A 22,442-nucleotide genomic window follows, 5' to 3' on the forward strand; every position below is an offset into this window, starting at 1 on the left:
CAATCCATTATTATTATTGTTATCTGGAGTTATGTCCAGTAACCAGTTTTAGTCGATAGTTCTCTGCAGGTACACATCTTTTGGGATCAGACCTCCACAGAAGGGTCATATATAGTAGAGATGTAGAGATAAACAGACAAACAGACCCATCAAACATGAGCTGCAATGTCCCTGCTTCACCTTCACTCGAGAACTATAAGGAACCTCTTTACTTCCAGCTTATTCCTGACTTCTGCTTTACAGAAACAACACCTATCATAGTTGTAGCAGCAGCAGACTACAAGTTAGTCTCAAGATCCCTTGAGACCAATGCTGCAAGAATCAGCAAAACACGAGTTGAAGTGTGTAGTCTGACTTTGTAAAGCTATTTACTCACCGTGCCTGTTGCCTGTTTACTGTGTAAGAGGTGAGCTGTGATCTAGGGCATGTGTCAGCTGGGTCTTGTTGGAAATGGATTGTGATGCCCAGAGCTAATCAAAGAGTACCTCTGGAGTCAGGGTGCTGTATGGGCACTGAATTACTGCGAGTTAAATCCTGCTCGTTCTCCTATGTTGTTGTCTGACAGCCTGAGCAGTCTCTGTTTTCATCTGCAAATGAAAATGAAATAAAGAGGTGAGCGGATGGATGCTTGTTGAAAGAGCTGTTATTCTAGGCAATGGTGCTGATGTACTGTGATCATATTGTGTAGCTGCTTACTGGGTGAATGTATAGAAGATGATTCTAAGCGGGCTAATTAGCCGGCGTGCACACTGGGTGAGAAATTACTGAATGCACAATTACTCCAGTTAATATGAAGAAGTTTTATTGTGCATGGAAAGCCCACTGTATAATCCACATCGTCACCATGCACATCAAGGTTGCCACATTACAAAGTGTTCGCTGCGGGTTAGTGTAACCAGTTTCTACCCTCATAATGATGCTAATTAAGAATTTGTAGATACCTCGAGTCAAAATCAGAGCTAGATACACGTGCTGAGGTGCTGGATATGCCGGTGCCTCTCCACTAAAGTCTGCTCAAAGATCAATGTTTTTTCCACATTTGTACATGGTGTGTAAGCCAACAGATCGATAGAGCCCAGAGTTTTGGATGGAGCAAGTCAAATGGATGAAACGCTGCTACATAGTTCACCCATCCAGTAAGGAAATGGCAGCTACAGAGAGACGGATTAAAGGTGAGGGAGGTGGAGGCATGAAGACAGGATAAGAGAAACAGAGTATCAGGACATCTATAGGGGGAAGAATCCGAGATAAAAGGCCAATGAGAGAAGAAACACACCTGCCAGTAAGCCCATCAGTACATTGATTTTTGTGCTTGTTCACAGTTTTAGCTTTCAAAGAAAGACACCTGTCAGGTTAGGATCTCCCCAGAGTTCCTATTGTACAACATCTCCATACAGCACGGACCTTAAAAAACCCAAATATCCACATCTGCAGTGCTTCTTGACATAGAATAGCCCTTTACTGTCACTGTACATGTGCAACGAAACTGAGTGCTCCACACCAACTGTGCCGGAGTTAAATATAAATAGTAGACAGCAGGAATAAATAGCAAACAGGAGAAATATGTACAATTGATATAGAAAAACAATAGAAACAGAACATGAAGACGTGAAATGTCTGTAACTGATTCAATAATAACAGATTCTGAGTTCACACTTAAACTCTAAGCTGCTGTTATTCAGGATGAAAACAGATTTAAGATTTTTGTCCTCGTGGCCATTAGCTGGAAGTTTTGCCAGTGCCAGCACGAGGGGGCGTTCATTCTTGAGCGTAGAACACAGAGGAGGGACAGTTAATGCTGATATAATGAAATCCAGAAATTAACTCCATTGACAAAAAGATCCTCTGTGAGGTTGTCTCACAGTGGCAGAGACTGAGGTTGTTGTGTGATATTGTAAAAGCCACTAAGAACCAAGATGTCTGTGCACTTGTCATTCTTCCGCTTAAGTTTGGCATTACAAATGGTAAATGGACTGGCACTTATACAACACTTTTGTACCCTTATTGAACACACAAAGCACTTTTTATTACAAGCCTAAGTCACACACACACACACACACACACACACACACACTCTTGTCTATGCCTAAGCAGCTTGACTAACACTCGCACACACTTACACAGATACATGAGGGGCAACTTGGAGTTCAGCCCAAGGATACTTTGTCATGCAGGTTAAACCAGCAACCTTGTGACTGGTAGATGACCCACAGATTAAAAAGCTATTTGTTCATAGAAGATTATGTATTCCTTTGTTAGAGCTTCTGAGGGACAACTGAACGAAGGGTCGTATTTGTTTAGGATTTGCAAATAACAAGGGTTCCTGAAGTTTGGCAAGAAAAGCAACAGCTCTGTGCAGTGCTGGAAACCAAAGTGTCAAACTCAGTGACAGGCAGGTACGTTGACAGCTCTCCAAATGTGGGAACATAGTAACGTAATCCTCATGCAAGAATGGAAAATTCATCTCCGTCCCGGCTGAGTGCAGGGGTTGTAACCGAACAGCTTTAAAAACCATTCAGAGAACAATAAAACAGTCGTGCACTTTTCTCAGGCTTCTCAACTTGACCTGTGTGCACTCTTAGGGCTAATAAGCACTTTTGACAGCTGAGTCTGCTGTGGATGATTTTTATAACAATGCTGCAGACAGAGCTGTGACACCAACACGTCATTTTAAATCACTGACACTAAAGCTGGTGAGCAGGTACCAATAGGTGACAAAAAAAACGCAACATATTGTCGAGGGAGGCTGGGTCACGACATATGTGCCCGTTTCAATTGAGATCTGGTGACTGTGGCAGCCTTAGGATATGATTCTCAACCTTTTCATATTCATCATGTTGTCCTGCGGATGGAGACACTGTCAATGGCATCGGGCTCACATGTTAATTGGACGGTTGGTCACCCAGAACAACTGACCCATACAGGAACATGCCGCCAGTTTTGAAGCTTCCTTTTCATGCATTTGTAGCTTTTGGACCCAAAAGTAAATACAGATCAAAAGATGAAATCTAATTGTAAAACCTCACATAGGAAATGATTTTATGTTAAACGCACAAACTTAAGCCTAAAATACCTTAATTCTATGTAATATTTATAACACGACTCAAAGGGTTGAGAGGACGCAGCTTCCTATGTTGTGATAAAAAGCAGGTGAAACACCTGAGATCACCGCCTGGGGTTAGGCTGAACTTGTCCATGTATTAAAGGTGACAGGAGACAAACAAAATCCACATCATCGATCTAAAATCACTTTCATTCAGTAAAAATCATGTTCAGCGCTGCTAGTTACATCAACACAAACGACATCGCAGATGTTTAAAGAAAAAAAAAAGCACAGTAAATCCAATGCGATATGATAACATTCATAAGCGTCCCGATTACCTTCTTCACAGCGCATCCACACGTGGGGACAAAGGGAATCCCGGCGCCTCTTTGCGCGTTGTTTTCGGACGAGATCCGCTGTCACTACATCGGAAAAGGTTTTTTATTCCGTCTCAGCAAGTGTTCTCGCCATCCTCTGCTGGGATATGTTCGCTCTACAGCTCTTATCCAGGCTCTTCGCTCGTTTGTCTCTTTCCCCCCCTTTCTTTTATTCACATGATCAAAGGTCTCTGGTTTACCCACTTTTTCCGAGATTTAAACAAAACTGTAACAAACCCGAAACGCTTGACCAAACTGGTTACCTTTGGTCTCAGTTGCATATCCTGTCGTTTAACAATTCGGAAGCTCCGTTCCCAGACCGAGCTGCTTTATGTGTTGATAGGGGAGGTTGGAGAGCATGTGCGAGCTTTCGCATCTGAAATCCATCTGAAAGCCAGTGCGCCTCAACGATCATCCCTCCCTCCTCAGCCTCAGCAGACACGGAGCGCGGACCAATTGAGAGGCAGGAAGAGAGAGAGAGAGGCGAGATGAGAGCATGGTAGTCTGGTGTGGGACCAGGGACGTCAAACACGCAGGGATCAGCAGAGTAAAGCACAGATAAAAAGACAAGGAGACCGTTTGGACACATTTTTAAAGGATGTAATAAAATAAACGTTGTCACCGTGTAACTTCGATATACACAAAGGAAAATCGAATTCAACATAATAAATAATGTCTGCTTACAAATTCAAAGAATTCATAGACATGAGTTTTGTTAATGAAAACCAAAAGACATAAAACAAACCCTTTTGGAGTCATTCCTCCTACAGTAGGTGTCCTCAGTGACACATGCACAGACCAGCCTTGTGAATCATCACCAACTATCACTAACTTATGAGTTATAGAAAGGCCACGGCTCTGGTACCCAGACATTGTCTTAGCGCATGTGAGGAAAAAAAGTCGTTTTTGGTGCATGTGCTCCACTAGATTTTTTTTTTTTTTTTACCTGGCTACAGTTGCTCTTTTAAAAGCTTTAATTAAAATGTGTAAATGGTTTTACATTTCTGCACACAGACCTTTGTTATAGCTGAGCTGATAGGTGTCCTACCTGGTTGGGTTCAGGTTAAACGCGTTGCAGACATCCTCGGCAATCTGGTGAAGCTGTTAGCACACTAACATCACAACCCTGAAAGACACAGCTTCAGGTATGTAAGCAGAGATGTGGATGTTTGGAGGCCTCCCTCCAAAAATTTGTTTTGGACCTTCATTTTTGTGCTCTGATCCCTGGGACAGGGGTGTCCAACTCCAGGCCTCGAGGGCTGGAGTTGGACACCCCTGCTGTAGCATGTACAAATCCAGTTTTAATAAAGTTGAAACCCTGTATAAAATGTAAGTGCAAACAGAACACACCCAGATTTTAATCACATTCACTTTGATGGCAGCAACATGTCCCAAAAGTCAGACAGTCCTTCTTGTCTTTAGTCTGGAGGACTTGTTGTCCATGTTAATTTCAAATGTTGATTAATCTGACCACGGAAGCATTTTCCACTTCGTCTCAGTCCATGTCCGGTGAGCTTTGGCCCAGCGTTTCTGGATCACGCTCACATATGGTGTTCACAGACGGTGGTTTCTGGAAGAGCCCATGCGCTGATTTCCATGACAGAATCGTGCCTCTCTTTAATGCAGTGCTGCCCGAGGGCCCAAAGATCACAGGCATCCAGTATTGATTTTTTATTTTCTCCAGATTCTCTGACTCTTTTGATGATATCATGTACTGTACAGGATGAGAGAGTTAAATTCTTCACAGGTTTATGGCGTGAAATTATTTCACAATTTGCAGTCAATTTGTTGCCAGTTAATCTAATTGGTTAAAAGGATCATCCAACTCTTTCTTTTTAGCGCCATCAAACAAAAAATTGACCTTTTGTTTTCCAGTCCTGGCTTTTTAACTTGTTGCTGCCATTTTCTCATCTCTGTTGTAGATAAAATATCAGATTATGAATTATATTGTCTCTTAACCCACAACAACAACAACAACTCATCATCAAGTTTGGTGATGACACCACGGTAGTCTGACTCATATCAAAGGCAGACGAGGCAGACTGCAGAGAGGAAGTCCTGAAGATGGCAGCCTGGTGTTCAGAGAACAACTTGGCCCTGAACACTAAGAAAACCAAACAGGTCATTGTCGACTTCAGGAGGCACAGCGCTGACTTAGCCCCCCTATACATCAACGGGGAGTGTGTGGAGAGGGTCCAAACCTTCCGGTTCCTTGGTGTCCTCATCTCCGCTGACATCTTTTGGACAGACAACATCACAGCGGACGTCAAGAAGGCCCAGCAGCAGCTGCACTTCCCGAGGGTCCTCAGGAAGTACGAGCTGGACTCCAACCTGCTGCTGACCTTCTACTGCTCGCCCATTGAGAGCCTGCTGACATGCTGCACCACAGTATGGTACGGCAGCTGCACTAAAGCTGACAGAGTGAGGCTTCAGAGTTGAGTCAAGGCAGCACAGAAGATCGTCGGCTGCCCTCTCCCCTCCCTGATGGACATTTATTCCTCCCACTGCCTCGGCAGAGCATCACACATCATCAAGGACAGAGCCTGTTTTTGACCTATTCAACCTGCTTTCCTCAGGGAAGCGCTGCAGGTGCATCAGACACGCAAGAATAGTTTCTTCCCAAAAGCCACGACCAGCCTGAACTCACACATGCACTGACAACACAGTTCCTTCATCCCTCCAATCCAAGGACTTCCCTCTATAAACCACCACTGTGCAATTCACGTACTTATTGTACATCTGTACAGTGACAATAAAGGCATTCTATTCTATTCTATTCTATTCTAATAACAAAGAGATGAAACAGTTATTTAATCACTAAGTCTCTTTCTTTTGTGCATCTGATGAACTGTTTAATGATGAGTCAAAATAATATTAGTTAAACATCAAACTGTTCTTTACATTTAGCTGAGTGATTTCACGCTCCTCCTGATTGTTTTGATGGACAGCTTACAGCTGCCGACTGTATGAATATTCATATTCATCGAGCTATTATTAACCTTTCAGCAACACGATCCCACAGAATTCCCAAATTCCCTCTTTTTTAAAGTTCCAATCACTTTTGAAGTGATTCCCATGTTGCAATAAATAATCTTTGTTTGTAGTCAACAACATGAAGAATAATGTGGGGACATTATTATTTTTACTCTGCTGTGAGGTCGTGAATCTCTGATTTTGGCGTCCGCCGTTATAAATCTGCGACTAAACCGTACGCAGTATGTCACTATATCACGTTACGCGTGTGGTTTCCGTCTGGCTTTGTTTATCAAACACCACCAAACTGTGCTACACAGACCATTTATAGGTTGATTTGTACCCACGAATATATATTATTTGTCACGAATGATTCAAGTAGTCCACGAGAGCTTTTGCTGACCTAGATTAATCAAAATAATTTCAGAAAGAAAAACTCTTCCTGAGCTCTTCCAGGCTTTCAAGCAGCAAAACTCATAATCTATATACTGTCAAAACACAGCTACAATTTATCAAAGAGAGATAAAAAGCCCAACGTTATTGTAGCTGAACATCACTTGATAACTTTCTGCTGCTTTAAGTCGAAAAGATTTCTTTTACATTTTATTTGCAGCAGGTGAAAATATAAGTAAACTCCAACAGTCGGCCTTAAATTATGTCGCAGAGTGAAAGCTTTAGTCGTGTAATGAATTTCTACTCTAATCCAAGTACAAGAGCTGCGTTTCATTTCAATCCAATAGAACAGAGATTTTAGCTATGCAAAGCTTCCCGATATGAAACTCATATTATTGCTTTTTACCGTTTCCCCTTCACATTCAGCCTTCAGTTGAATTTAGAGTGACTCAAGTGACCGTGAAATGGCATTTCAAACTAATATATCGTTGCTCATGACTTATTTTTCCCTTAAAGGTTTGTTTCTTTCCTTCTTTCAATACCATCACACAGCATGTCTAATCTTGTCTTGCAGCTGTGCAGGTTTCTGCTCAAACTGTTAGTTTTGAAAAGAAGCAGCAGCCCATATATAGCAAATGACAGTCAGCTATAAATGCAAAAATGTACTTTTTTCTGGCAGCACATTATTGACCCTTTGCAACCTCTTGTGTCAAGTATCGTCCACATTTTATGTGGGAGAGAAGACGATCGTGCATGTGGGAGTGCTTAGCATCGAGACCGAGTTATGCAGATCAGTCGGTTTAGCATTGTGAGAAATCGCACGATAAGATGTTGCGGTTTTAGGTCTCGTGTTGCGCTGCCAGTGGCAGAGCCGTTTTGTCTAATGATGCATCTGGAGCGCTGTTCAGTGTCTGTATTTCACAGCTTTACAGACCTCAGAAACATATTGATACGAGGACAAAAGGGAAAGGTGAAATCACTGCTGCGCTGTTTGTTCAGAAAGCCAAAAAGGCCCAATTTCTCTGCAGCTTTATTCAAAAAAAGGCTCCATCTGCCCCACGCCATCTCACACTGTTCATTACTTATTAGTCTGAAGAGCTGTTATAGACTTAAGGTCAGAAATTTTCATTCAGCCTCAGCGGAACAATTCAGAAGCTCATGAATGAGTCAAATGTCCTTAAAGAGAACTGATTTATTCATTTTGCCCAAAGTGGTAAAAATGTCTGTCGGTGTGCCTGCGCAGCCAATAACATTTAATTTGATCTGAATATTTTCACTCTATAATAAAAGTATTCAGGGCATGATTTTAGTCTGTTTTCACATCTTTGGATAAATGCTCCAGCAGCTTTCCCTTTTAGCTCACTGCCACCTTTAACCGCTAAAAAAAAAGAAAAAAAAAGCAACTGACAAAATCACAGGATTAAGAATACAATAATGGTGACGTCACCCCGGTGCCTGATGGGCATCCATACCATAATATCGGCAGTGTTATGCAAAGGCTTCATGGAAACAGTCTTCCTCTCAATAGGAAACCTTGTTATGTGCAAACCTGCAGTGATGTTTGTAGAGCAAATTAAAAGCCTCAGCCGGACATCTAACATAAACACTTTGTCAGGATGAAATGAAGTGGAAGGTGGAAAATTAGCCCATTACCTAATATTAGACTAACATTTTCCAGCCTTCAACATGAGGCATTTAAAAAGTCTTTTTTCTGCAATTTCTTATTTAAAGGAAGAGATAAGGTGTTTATTTTGGGAGAGTTGGATGGAAATGTTATTACTGCTCTCATGTAGAACTGGCAGCAATCTGTACTGCTTGTTTTCATTCGTGTGATGGAAACAAAGGAGAAAAATTCTCTCTGTTTTTACAAATCCACCTATTTCTTAAAAGGCTTCCTCCCACAGTCCAAAGACATGCAGTTAGTGGGGTTGGGTTAACTGGTCATTCTAAATTACCTATAGATGTGAATGGTTGTTAGACCTGCGACAGACTGGCGACCTATGCAGGGTGTCGCCCTCAAGAGAAGCTCAAGAGAATAGATGGATGCATTTGATCTGTGCAGCTTGTATCATTTTGAAAAGCTGTATATTTATTTTATTTAAGCCCACTGATGTGTGTGTGTGGGAGCCAACAGGAAGTCAGGCTGCTTGGTCGGTCAGAGTGACTCTTATTCATGCATGATCTCCAATGGCTCAGTCACACTAGAGTAAAAATAGTATGACAACCTCCTTATGACTATAGGGAAAATGGGCAGTTGTCTGATGATTGCATTGAGTTTTTTCTTTTTTTTTCTTCATTCAGTGGGCAAATGCAAGAAGTTGCAGTGACCAACTGGAACACGCAAAAACAACGGCAACTGCACAGGTCGCCTGGTGGGTTTTCAAAACATTTTGCACAAGCTGTTCAATAATTACAGCCAGTTTCATGCATAGTCCACCATTTTTAAAAGTTCCAAATTAATGGGACAGGTAACTGACAGGCAGGTGAGGCCTGTAAATGCTAGATTTAACAAAATGCTGCGAAACTCACTGGACAGTGCTTCATATTGCAAATGGATTTATCCCTTATTAAATGCAAAGCTGAGGGCAGAAATACCCCCAGATAAACAGACACTGAGGATGAGGAGGTCGGAGAGCATGTCAAGGGAAAAAATGCACCATTTATTTGATTTTTAAAGGTAAGATTTTCAAATTCATTTTGAGCCTCTGAAAATGCAGAACTGTGTATAAAAATGACTTCGGCAGCTTTAATGGGGACTGTGCCCAGATTCCCTGATGCTATGCTACACTAAGCTAATTGCTTTTAACATTAGTAAGGAGAGTGGTATTGATCTTCTCACACACCTCGGGAGAATAACGCACACTAGCAGCATATACCCAAAGCATTAAAATACTCCCTTAAACGTGCATCTAGAACTCTTTGGAAAGTTTTCTGTGAGAATCAATTTATGAAATAAAGTCGTGCTGACAGCAGTTTATGCTGCCAGTGAAGAAGAAGCAAATCCGAAGCAAAATACTTGATTCCAGTGAATCTGAGATGTTTGGTCTTTCTAGTGAGCAGAAAACCACAGAGATTGCAGCCTTCCTTCATTTCTATTTAAGCCTCTGGGAGCTCTCCACACACACTCCCTTTTCCGTGTCTTCACACACAGCTGCACGCACAGAGCTATTTAAACCACCTGCGTCCGCTAGCTCAAGCTTTACAGACATTTTCTGAGACTATTCCATCGAGTTCAGGGTAATAGAGGAGCAGGGAGACGGTGAACATGTGATCAGCCTTTGCCTTGTGGAGTCATGGATTGTGAACGCACAACACACCCAGCGATGAGAAATTCAGCACCACCTCCACAGCAAAGATCTCATCTGTCATACTGCAAAGAATAAAGTCCTACACTGAATAGATATGCTTACAGGAGATAAGCATTTATGTGTAAGTGTTAGCTCTGTGTGACAACAGATTGAGATGACAAATCCATTTAGGCCTATTTATACTCTGAAGCTGGGCTGCATTTTATTTGCAACCCAAGAGGGAAGAAAAGGATTTCGGTGAATTGAAAATGGAACAAAAGGTGGAAGTGAATGCAAATCAATTCAGGCTCAGCTCTTGGATCCGAGAAGATTGACTGAATTTCACATGCAAACAAGCCGTCACTGATTTTAGCTATAATATCTCTTTAAATACACCTTGAGGCTATCTAAACTGTAGTAGAGATCAAAACAATGCCACTACTGCAATACCACGAGTCATATTTTTCACGAGCATCCCCGCTGATCTCATAGCCTTTTCTTCTACTTGTCAAATGCAGGCCCTGGGCTTCAAGACAGATACGATTGGACTCCACAGCTATCATTGAGATGATGCCATCATGCATGACCAACTGCATTTGTTCAAATTATGAAACTGTGCATTTTGTACTTCTAATTAGATGCAGAGTCTCCTGTGATGAATCCCACTCGACCCGCATCCTCCGACCAATCCGAGGACGTCTGTTTGCGTCATCTTATTTAATGGTGAGTGCAACACGTGTGTATGTCACCGCAAGGTTAGGACATCATCATGTGGCGTGTGTGTCTGTGTTTATCTTGGTGTTTGCATATGGATGAACTTATGTGTAGAAAGTGAGCAAATAAAAAGATTGTCACATGTGTGTGTGTCTGTTTGTGTTGGGTTTTTTCAACCACGGGGATTTACTACTTAAGTAATGCAAGCATGATTAGGAAACATTGCCATCTGGTAGTTTGAGGGGGTGCTGAGACACATGCACACGAGCATGTGCGCTTGCTCAAACAAACACACAACAATGCACACATGCAAACAGGTGCACGAGACGAGACGCGCTCAGAAATGCCATCATGTAATAAATAATTCAAATAAACTGAGAAAAGACAGCTACATCCTTCACTGTCCTCAGATTCTCATCAGGCAATCACACGCCTACAGTATGCTCACAAAACACGGGGCGATCGTGGCTCAAGAGTTGGCAGTTTGTCTTGTAATCGGAAGGTTGCCGGTTCGAGCCTGGCTCGGACAGTCTCGGTCGTTGTGTCCTTGGGCAAGACACTTCACCCGTTGCCTACTGGTGGTGGTCAGAGGGCCCGGTGGCGCCAGTGTCCGGCAGCCTCGCCTCTGTCAGTGCGCCCCAGGGTGGCTGTGGCTACAATGTAGCTGCCATCACCAGTGTGTGAATGTGTGTGTGAATGGGTGGATGACTGGATATGTAAAGCGCTTTGGGGTCCTTAGGGACTAGTAAAGCGCTATATAAATACAGGCCATTTACATACGTAAACATTGCTACTGCGCCACAAGAGGTTTGTCTGTGTCGGCTGCTGATTTCACCGATTCTTCCGCTGATACAAAGCACGGTGCACAGGTACACTGCAGATTTACTTTGATTATCGTTTCCCTTGTGAGAAAATATTCACCATCTTTTATCTCAGGTGAGAATAAACTCACTGTGAGGTCTGCAAGCAAAAATAGATCATTCCCAGGTGATGTTTCTTTAAAATCCCTTTCTGGATTACATTTAAAGCTATTTTATGTCACTTTTTCTTTTTTTAAACTGCTGTCTCATGTGCTAAACAATTGCTGTTATTCATGTGCACAGCAGCTTGGATCAGTCTGACCTTGAAAGCCACAGAGCCGAGTGAATGAACCAAGCTCAGTTGTGGGGTGACTGTTGTTTTTCTCCATGATTATAGATATAATACTTCTTGGTGGTCAGATTTTTTATTGTGATAAAGGTGTCAAGAAATGATACCTTTGGATGGTAGGCAGTAAACCGAGGTATCAGTCTTGACCTCATCTGGGAAATTTGTTGCATTTATTTAATTTCTTAATAAGCAGTGGAGCAAACTTGATTATCACAGCATCTTTAGCTCAGAGACGACCTTTCCCCTTTTCTGCCAACGTGGCTGCTGATGCCTAAATATCCAGTTACGTACATGATTTGATGTCATTTTAATCAAATAGCCAACACATGATTGAAGTGCAGACTTTCAGCTTTAATTCAAGGGATTCAACAGAAATACTGCAATAACTGTTCAGGAATTACAACATTTTTTATACACAGTGCAGAGGCTCAATATTAATTGAACAGCTAACTGACAGCCAGTTTTATGGCCAGGTAAGGAAGCAGACGTAGTACCTGAAGTTGATTTAAGGTGTTGCATTTTTATTTTACAGCTTTTCAATGTAATTTTACATATGAGGATGGAGGGAGGCTATAATTAGTCAGGAAAGTAAACTTATCAGAGAGATAGCAAAAGCTTTAGAAGTTGGCAAATTGAGAATCGGTTACATTTTTATAAGGAAGAAATACAAAAAAGCCTGAGAAACCACAGAAACGATCTTTGGATGATGACGGAATAGTTTCCATTGTTAGGAAAAACAACTACACAAAATCCATCTCGTATCTCCGGACTTAAATCTACAGCAGAAAAGTTGGGAAGAGTTAACTGTGCTTCAGACTGCTGCTCAGGAAAGTTCATTTGAAATTGCTAATTTCACACTCTTTACCCTGATTACCGATCATGACAGATCATGTTCTCTGGGACCAACTGCGTCACACTCTGATTTTTTTCATAAAGCGACATTAAACAAATATGAGTGTAGTGCTGTATAAATAACTGCTCTTCACACATATGCTCATGTCTCATTTAGAAAGCGTGCGCTGTTTTACTTTTCGGTGTGTGAGGTGTGCTGAGAGGTGCTGCCTACACACTGCTACTTCACTCTCTCTGAGTTTAACTGTCAGTCCTCACAGCAGGATTTCCAGACATGACTCACTGGCATAACCCTGCATGTGTGAACGTGAACACACACACACACACACACACACACACACCCCTCATAATTGCTGGCATCAATACAGGTTATACAAGTAAATGTGGGGGCAACACTTTAGTCATTTTTATTCCTGCTTGATGTTCAGTCTAAGCTTAGATGACTCCACACAAACAGAGAGAACCAAACAGTGTGGGACACAAAACTTTCTTTCACATCTGCACTGAAGATACTCACAAAAACAAAATTGCACCTTCGTGGAGCCTGACTTATTCATCAGTCACACATCCAGCTTTTTACAGCAAAGAAATGATCGAACAAATACAAATGTCCTTTTTTCCTTACCTCTTTCAGAAGGGCTGAGAACATCATGAAAAAACGTTACACACTCTGTGCACCATCTGTTTAAGCTCATCATGTCAGGCAGGTGCCTTAGGTCAATCCACACACACAAGCACGCACACACACACACACAAACGCACACAGAATAAAAACAGCTTGAAAAACAGACATTTCACTGTCTTACATGTTATTTAAAGGGCTGTGTAATATTTGATGAAATACTTCATTTAAGACTTCACTATTTGTTATATTTAACACTCATGTTGAAAATGTTAAATAGAGTGATCTGAGTCATTTGTTTGCTATTACTTACTCTTTTTTTTAAATGTCACTACGATCCTTTTTTCTTGGTAAATAAGTATAAAGTGTAAATGCACAATTTGAGGTTGTTGCAACTGAATTTCCATCATGCTTGGATCTTAAATTTGACCTGGAGTGGTTTGTGTGCCATTCTGATTCTGCAGACCTGCAGTCTGAGAGAGAGCAAGTAACCATCCAAGAGCCTGACAGGTTTGTTATTTCAATCAGCAGACAGTTTGTCTGCAGCTCCGGGTGAGCACAGCGATGCACAAATAGTTCAGTGGTACATACATGAAAAAAAAATTACCCATATAGTCAGTCACTCGCATGTTTTTACAAACAATTTTGAATCAGGTTAAAAATCACACACTCACGTAGCTGTAGTGTCACCAGTGTGCGCTGGCTGTGTGGAGTGGAGAGTTGTGGACCCAAATGCAGACAAATCACACGCGGAAACGTCGATACTAACAAAAAGCGAGCCGTTTGAAAAGGCTGGTGAAAATAATACAAAACAAAACGTTAAAGGCAAAAGAACATGAAACTGAACAATAACCTAAACTGGGAAAACTAACATAAAGCAAACAAACTGGGAACACGGGGAGACGCGGAAGGTTAACAGACAATCTGACGGACCGAAAGACGGCTAAACACCTAAATACACACGAGGGTGACGAGGGAAAAGGAAACACGGGAACGCAGCTGGGACGAATGAACGTGAAGACAAGACAGGAGGAAGCAATCTGAACACACAGAATGTGGGACGCAAGACTGTCAAAATAAAACAGGAAGCACGGGGACAAAGACACGCAGGCTTGTAATAACATCAGGGAAATAGAAACGGGAGGCAGAGCACGGACATAACTAAGAAACAAATACAGAGAACCTGATGGCCTGCTGACATGAAGGGAGAAAAAGACATCACTGAGACACAGAGGACGAGGGAGTTGTGGACACGGGGACCTGACTTACAGACTGCACACACAACACCAAAACCAACATAGGGGGGAAGCAGACACAAGGACACACACATGAACAGAGACAGGGACACAGTGGACAAAGACACGAGGGGAACCTAATAAACAAGGAATTAAACTGTTCATAAGTAAATTCAGAGACGTAATAAGAATGAAATCTTAACTAACCAGTTACCCAAAAATAATCATAATAATAAACACAACAGACACCAAAACACAAGAAAACACTGGGTCACATGACCCAGACCCTGAACATGCTAAAAGGTTCCTACAGAATCAACCCTAAACTCTTGCATTAGCCTATAATATGCTGCTAATCCAGCATGCTTTACTGAGATCATGTGCGAAACACTTTATAGACAGAGAGTTACACCGCAGCCAAGTTTTAGGCTGTGTGTAGATTCCATTAAACCACTGAGGGAAATCATACTGCGCTGTCTCTTTATTTATGCCTATAAATGTTTGTCTTCATGAATGCCAGCGGTAGAGTGAAATGTAATGTGTGTTGATGGAGTTCATGTCACGGTGGTGGAACGGACTCGGGCGCAGACTGAGAAAGCACGGTTCAACAATACTTTATTAATCCCACTGGTGCGCTATGTACACGTGAAGGGGGGGAAACACCAGGGTCCCGGGGATCAATAGGCTGGGGAAACACTTCTTCGCACTTGCTCCGCTCCCTGTCCAAACAATCTCCACACAAGCAGCCCACTCATGCTCACGGGGTCCAGGGGTCACAAAAGGGCTGATCCAGGTAAACCTATTAACACAGACGAGGGTAAGTCGGAGGCAAGCACGGGAACAACAGAATCGCAATGAAGCCAGGCAATGCTAACGAGAGTTACTCAATATTCCAGCGACGAGTAGCTTAAGAAGAGCTGCAAACCACCGGAGATCAGCTGCAGGTGCGTGGGCCAAGGGCGGGAGCCCATTCAGAGCTCCGCCCAGGCAGACAGGTAGGAGAGAGAGAGAGCGCAAGGCCACACTGTGGCCACACTGGGCTGGCCGGGGAGGCACAGGGACCAGGACAGTTCAGTCCTGTTTTTGTTTTATCTATGAAAAGGCTCCAGTCCAGTGAAAGGGTAAGTAAGGTCAGGTATCCTTTATTGATCCTTGCAGGGGAGCTCGTTCTCTCCATTTATTCCATCAGCCCGTCCTAAATGTTAAGAATAGTGGAGTCATCATGGAGCACCTCAGGGCCTTGTGCCTTGGTCAATAACAAAGTGACATTAGGATTAACCTGAAGAGCCTCGCTGTGAGGCTATAGTGAATTTTTTATCACTGCCTCCATCAAGGAGGTTTTTTTCAGTTTGTGTTCGTGTCATTCTGTCTGCAAACACACAAAAAGGTCAACTTATAACTTAGAAACTATGACTCTTACAAGTGAAGTGTGCATTGTCAACATATAGAAAGCACCATATAAAGATTTAAAATATTATAGCACCAACTCCATAACCAAGAAGGCCCAACAGCATTTCTACTTCCTGCTGAAGCTGAGAACAGCCCATCTCCCTCCACCCAGTCTCACCACCTTCTACAGAGGGACATCATCACCGTCTGGCTTGGTAACTGCAACGTATCGGATCGCAGTACCCTACAATGGATGGTGAGAGCAGCTGAGAAAATCATTGGAGCCTCCCTCCATCACAGACACTTATCACACCCTCTGCATCCTGCTGCCTTCTGGCAAGAGATACAGGAGCATCCGGTGACCCGAATGACACACACACGCTTTCATGCACCAAGTGAATTTTTGCACAATACTCAGTCTTTTGCACATTTCTATTGCACTGTTGTGTCTGTATCGTTCTGTCTGGTGTTGCACTGTCTTTGTTTTGGTTTTTTGCAGTTTTTGACATTGCACTTTATGTCGTCCTGTGTTGATTGTCTGTTATAAGTCATCTGTAGCACCGTGGTCTGAAAGGAACGTTGTCTCGTTTCACTGTGCACTGTAGCACTGCACATGGTTGGAATGTCAATAAAGCTGCTTGCCTTATAGAAGTTTGCACTCTCAGCGTGATCCTTGTTTTATATCAAACAGCTGTTTTAAATGTTCATTGCAATGAATGTGGCAGGTGTAGTCTGCTCTGAGCGTGTTGAGAGAATAGCTAACAGCTCATGTTTGTGCAGTTTGTTTCTTACAAGCTATGTGAATGAAATAAAGTAGCTTTCAGTTTCTTTAATGACACAAAATGTAATGCAAATAGATAAATAACATTAGAGTCTTGTAGCATAGAGGCTTTTTGTATATAAGACAATGGCTACAAAAGTAATGTATATTGATAGTTTCAGGATTTTATTTTATTTTATTTTTTTATTTTTGTCAACATATTATTTACATGAAATTGTGGGATCTTTTTTGACTGTAATTTAAAAAAAAATCAAGCAAATGCAGTAAGACCTACGAGGCCGATGGGTCTCTTATAAATCTCATAATGAACCACATTCTGCTTTTCAACTCCAACACAACAGCTGTTTTTCTGAAGCTGCCTCTTTCTCCTCTCCGACATGTCGCATTAACATCTGTGTCAGTAAAATATGTTCCTACAATTTCCTCAGGTTGATTGACAGTGCTCTGATGAATGAGTGTTCAGAGAGCAATCGTTGCGAACTCAAACACTCTGCATAAACAGCATTTACAGCACAGCCTGGGAGTGTCGACCTATGACAACGGATGGAAAAAAAAGGCACTTTGTCCATACAAGGAGGCTGGAAATTAATAAGTTCTCCTTTCCTTTTCAGCCTCTTGCATTTAGTCACTAGGATGATGAAATTGTTAAAAAAATATCCAGGCTGATGATATGAAAATGTAAAGGTTAATTTTAGCTGGTTTTAGAGAAAAGTGTGAATTTTGCAGATTTGTTTTTAGATGTATTTGCCATCTGAAGTTCCTGCAACTCGTCTGAATGAATAATATCCCAAATGATAAACGTACAGTAAAAAGAGAACATTGCATTAAAATGGGTAAGCCGCACCTGCTGAGAAGAGTCTGTTTTAGTAATGAATGAAAGCTTAGGTAGGATATTGACATTGGACATGAAGGACATTGTCATGGCAATAAGGAAAGGTGGTTATTTTCAGCTCTCATGAGACAGGAAGACGAAGGAGTTACAGTAAAGTAAACATAAGAGTACTGTACGTGTGCGGCTGTGTTTGTGGGGAGGCGTCTGTTCTACATCCAAGTCAACAACAGCAGCCTGTGGGGTTAAAAACGTGACCTTTAACATGATCTGTGTGACTATCCATGTCTTCCAATTTCCCTGCTGTTTCAAACCTCAAACGAGGTCTAATTCTATCGAGTAATGTCTAAAATAAACACTTAACAGAGCTAAGACTGCTTTCTGTTTATGTCACACTAAACGTTGCACCCATCTACACTAGCTAGGAACATTTATAAACTTATCTACCATCACAAATTTAAAATCCCATGTCACTGTTGTTCAAAGCATAATTTACCCCACTGAGATCATAAGCTGACCAAACGAGGAAGCTCTTTACCGTGCATGGAGGGTTTCACCCAAAATCCAGCACCCTGAGACAGCAAACAGCCATGTACATCAGGAAGATGGCTGCAATTAACTACATGCTTAATGAATACTTCAGACAGCAGAAACCTGAGAAAGGAGAGGAGCAGGGAGAAGAACCATCATGGAAGGAGATGAAGTGGCAACATCCAGAAGTCCAAAGCTGGACTGAAAGACACCACAGATGCACTAATCATGGCAGCACAGGAACAAGCTCTGAGCACAAGATCCACAGAGGCTGGGGTCCATCACACCAGGTAGGACCCCAGGTACAGGCTGTGTAAAGATGCCCCCGAGACAATCCAGCACATAACACTTGTAGTGGATGATGTGTGTGCAGCTACCAGCCGAGAGCTGCAGCAGCGGAATGAATAAAGATGTCTCAAAACTGTGATCTGGACCCGCTGTGTCTCATTCACACCACACAACTATTCAGAGGAGACTGTGTGAATCAGGCCTTTATGGTCAAACAGCTGCTAAGAAACCACGACTAAGGAAAAGCAACAAGCAAAAGAGATTTGTTTGGGCCAAGAAACACAAAGAATACACATTAGACCAGTGGAAATCTGTGCTTTGGTCTGATGACTCCAAATTTGAGATCTTTGGCTCCACCTGCCGTGTCTTTGTGCGACACAGAAAAGGTGAAAGGATGCATGGTTCCCACTGTGAAGCACGGAGGAGGAGGAGTGTCCTGTTGGAGATTGTTGAATCAATCCCCAACAGTGGTGACACTGTTGGGGATTGATTCAAAATTGAAAGACACATGAACCAGCAGGGCTACCACAGCATCCTGCAGCGACACGCCATCCCATCATTTATTTTTCAACAGGACAATGACCCCAAACACACCTCCAGGCTGTGTGAGGCCTATTTGACCAAGAAGGAGAGTGATGGAGTGGCCTGGCCTCCACAGTCACCTGACCTAAACCCAGTGGAGATGGTTTGGGATGAGATGAAGCGCAGAGTGAAGGCCAAAGGTCCAACAAGTGCTCAGTATCTCTGGGAACTCCTTCAAGACTGCTGGAAAACCATTTAAGGCGACGACCTCATGAAGCTCATCGAGAGGACGCCAAGAGTGAGCAAAGCAGTAATCACAGCAAAGGGCGTATATTTCAAAGAATCTGAAACTTAAAACATGTTCTCAGTTATTTCAAACTTTTTTATTTACTACATAATTCATTATGTGTTCATTCACAGTTTTGATGCCTTTCAGAGAGAATCTACGACGTAAATAGTCATGAAAATAAAAACAACATTAAACCCATTAACCATTAGCTGCAAACTTTTGACTGGTAGTGTGTGTATATATATAGATATATATCTGTATATATACCTATTGATTTGTCATGGTAAAAATAAAAGCTAGTCTGCTACCAAATTAGCTGATTTCAGTGTTTATGTTATTCTGGGGGGAAAAGCACGCTGCATCAATCTTGTGTCTCTGGTGGTCAGACCAGACACCATTATGCTATAATGGTAGTGTTATTGGAGGAGGGGATGATGAGGAAGATTAAGATGACCATCTGTTGCCTGACAGTCAGCTCAGATCAGCATGTGGATGTACTGACTGCTACGAAGCTTATGCTGAAATGACTAGAAATGGGAGCTAAATGTGTAAAGAAAAAAAGTGTGTATAGATAGATAGATAGATAGATAGATAGATAGATAGATAGATAGATAGATAGATAGATAGATAGATAGATAGATAGATAGATAGATAGATAGATAGATAGATAGATAGATAGATAGATAGATAGATAGATAGATGATACTGTATGTACCAGCAAAATACTGTGAGGCAGCCAACAGGGAGGCTGGGTTCGCATAAAAACGATCTAATCCTCACTCACCGACTGAATAGAAGAAATGAATTATTGAATAACTGAATGAATCAGCGTATTGCTGAGTTAACCTTGAGGTCTCTTACTTTTTTCAAAGGTCTTTAGAAAAGCAATCATTGCTTTACTTTGATTAGAGCAAAAAGATCTTAATTTTAAGACTAACAGCTACAACGTTAACATAATACATACAAAATGTCTGGTACACAAACTTCTCATTAAAATAAAGTCTGATTTCTTGAGCTATAACTACACAAAGCTGGACTTGTGGCATGTTTAACTTAAAGTCACTATATTGTACAATATTCATGTTTAATACATCAGTTTTGTGGGCGTTTTATTTTGCTCCATTTCACTAATCATAAATTAAGCAAAGTGGACTTTAACAAGTATCTGCATGTGCTTCCAAGTCTGACCTCATTTGTCATTCACATTTTATATAACTACTCCCAAAGTCTTTAATTCATGTTTAGCTTTTGACCTGATATGAGTGATTACTGCATACTTCCTGCCCCATTCAGCGCCTCATGCCAATCTGTCGTCTCTTAATCCAGCCCCTTTACTTCTTTCTATATCCATCTTTGTCTTTTTAAGACCCAAACTCTTCTTCCGATTCTCAGCTTAATCCTCAGTTTTGATTTCCATCTCAGTCGCTGCACAGTTAATCCCTCTTTTCATGCCCCTTCATTCCTCCCGCTCTTTAGGTCAACCTGCTTCTTCTACAAATCCAGTTAGGAAAAAGTTTGAACTCTGTGTCAAAATGAGAATAAAAATCCCCAAAGTGCAACAATTTGCAAACCTCATACAGCCACATTTTATTCACAGAAGAACATAATAAACATATCAAATAGAAAATGAGAAAATGTACCACTTAGGGAAAGATTTTAGCTTATTTGAGTTTCATGACAGCAACACCACGGCGTAGCATTCCCTCTTCTTCAAACAGCTGTCCAGAAACGTCCGGTAACCATGGAGACCAGCTTCTGGACTTTTGTGATGTTGCTCCATTGTTGTCTGATAGACGATTCTAACTGCTCAACATTCCTGGGTCTTCTTTGATGTAACATCTGGAGTGCAAGCAAGTCACCTAAGCACCCACACTCTTCTACTATGAAGCTGTGCTGTTGTACTAGATGCAGAATGCAGTTTAACATTGTCTCACTAAAATGTGCGAGAGCTTCGCTTGAAAAGAAATAGTCTGTATGGTAGTACATGTTGCTCTATACCACAGGTGTCCAACTCCAGGCCTCGAGGGCCGGAGTCCTGCAGGTTTTAGACGTGTGCTTGATCCAACACAGCTGATTTAAACGGCTAAATGACCTCCTCAACATGTCCTGAAGTTCTCCAGAGGCCTGGGAATGAACTAATCGTGTGATTCAGGTGTGTTGACCCAGGGTGAGATCTAAAACCTGCAGGACACCCGCCCTCGAGGCCTGGAGTTGCCCACCCCTGCTCTATACCTTTCAGCAATGATGGTACACTAAAGCACCTGCATACTATCAGAGATGCAGGTTTTGAACTGAGAGCCGATAACAAAGGACACAGTTTCACTCCTCTTTAGTCTGGAGGACAAATTTCACATTTTTATTCTGACCACAGCAGTTTTCATTTTTAAATTCTGGCCTAAAGTTTTCTGGCTCTTGTTCACAGATATCTTCATCCTAGCAGAGCTTTAACCTACATTTGTGGATGACACAGTGAACTGTGTTCACAGACTGAGATTGGAAGTGATCCCAAACCCAGGCGCTGATTTCCACGTGATGACAGAACCGTGACTCTTTGAAATGCATCCTTAGGCCCCCTCATAAGGAGCCGATTGATGCATCAAGAAATGTTATGTTGACAAATATTATTCTGCAATTTGTAAACGTAGTTGTGAACCCCCGTCCATCTTTACTTCTGAGAAAATCATACACTTGTTATACCTAATCTTGTTATTGATTAACCCAATTATCTGCAACCTTTCCCTCCAGCTCTTTCCTTATAGTACTACTAACTTTTCCAGCTTTTTGTTGCCCGTCTCAACTTTCTGAGATTTGTTAATTCCATCAAAGTCAAAGTGTTTGTGGTATACTGACCACTCTAAATGTCCTGCAGAGCCACTGACTCTACAAACTGGCCCAGATTTGACTAATCAGTTTACAGGTGTACAGTTTGAACATGATGCTTGTGTCAAACTAAGTAGGTCGTTCCAATCAAATAAGGATCTATTTTTGGTGCATATAAAAGTTGCTGTTGCAGAAAAAAAAGCAAACCTGAAATATACAAAACTCCTTTGTAATGGTAACATAATCTCACTGGATAGTTTTTACTTCAAAGAAGCTTCCCAGTGATCTGAATAGTTTTTATCTCACAGTTAATGCTTCTATAATACTCATTTCTAGAGATGAATAACC

The 22,442-nt window shown here is 41.8% G+C and overlaps 1 protein-coding gene across 1 annotated transcript in view; it reads right to left on the reverse strand.

Annotated features, from left to right (window-relative positions):
• The window catches only part of pde4ba (phosphodiesterase 4B, cAMP-specific a), a 202,275-nt gene extending 198,452 nt beyond the window's left edge, over nucleotides 1-3,823 (reverse strand). The window contains exon 1 of the mRNA XM_026146428.2: nucleotides 3,382-3,823. Coding sequence (XP_026002213.1) covers nucleotides 3,382-3,397 — 16 coding nt within the window. The 5' untranslated portion in view covers nucleotides 3,398-3,823. The remainder of the gene's footprint in view (nucleotides 1-3,381) is intronic.
• Nucleotides 3,824-22,442: the final 18,619 nt, after the last annotated feature.

The sequence above is a fragment of the Astatotilapia calliptera genome, chromosome 17, assembly GCF_964374335.1.
Source record: "Astatotilapia calliptera chromosome 17, fAstCal68.1, whole genome shotgun sequence".
Taxonomy (NCBI): Eukaryota; Metazoa; Chordata; class Actinopteri; order Cichliformes; family Cichlidae; genus Astatotilapia; species Astatotilapia calliptera.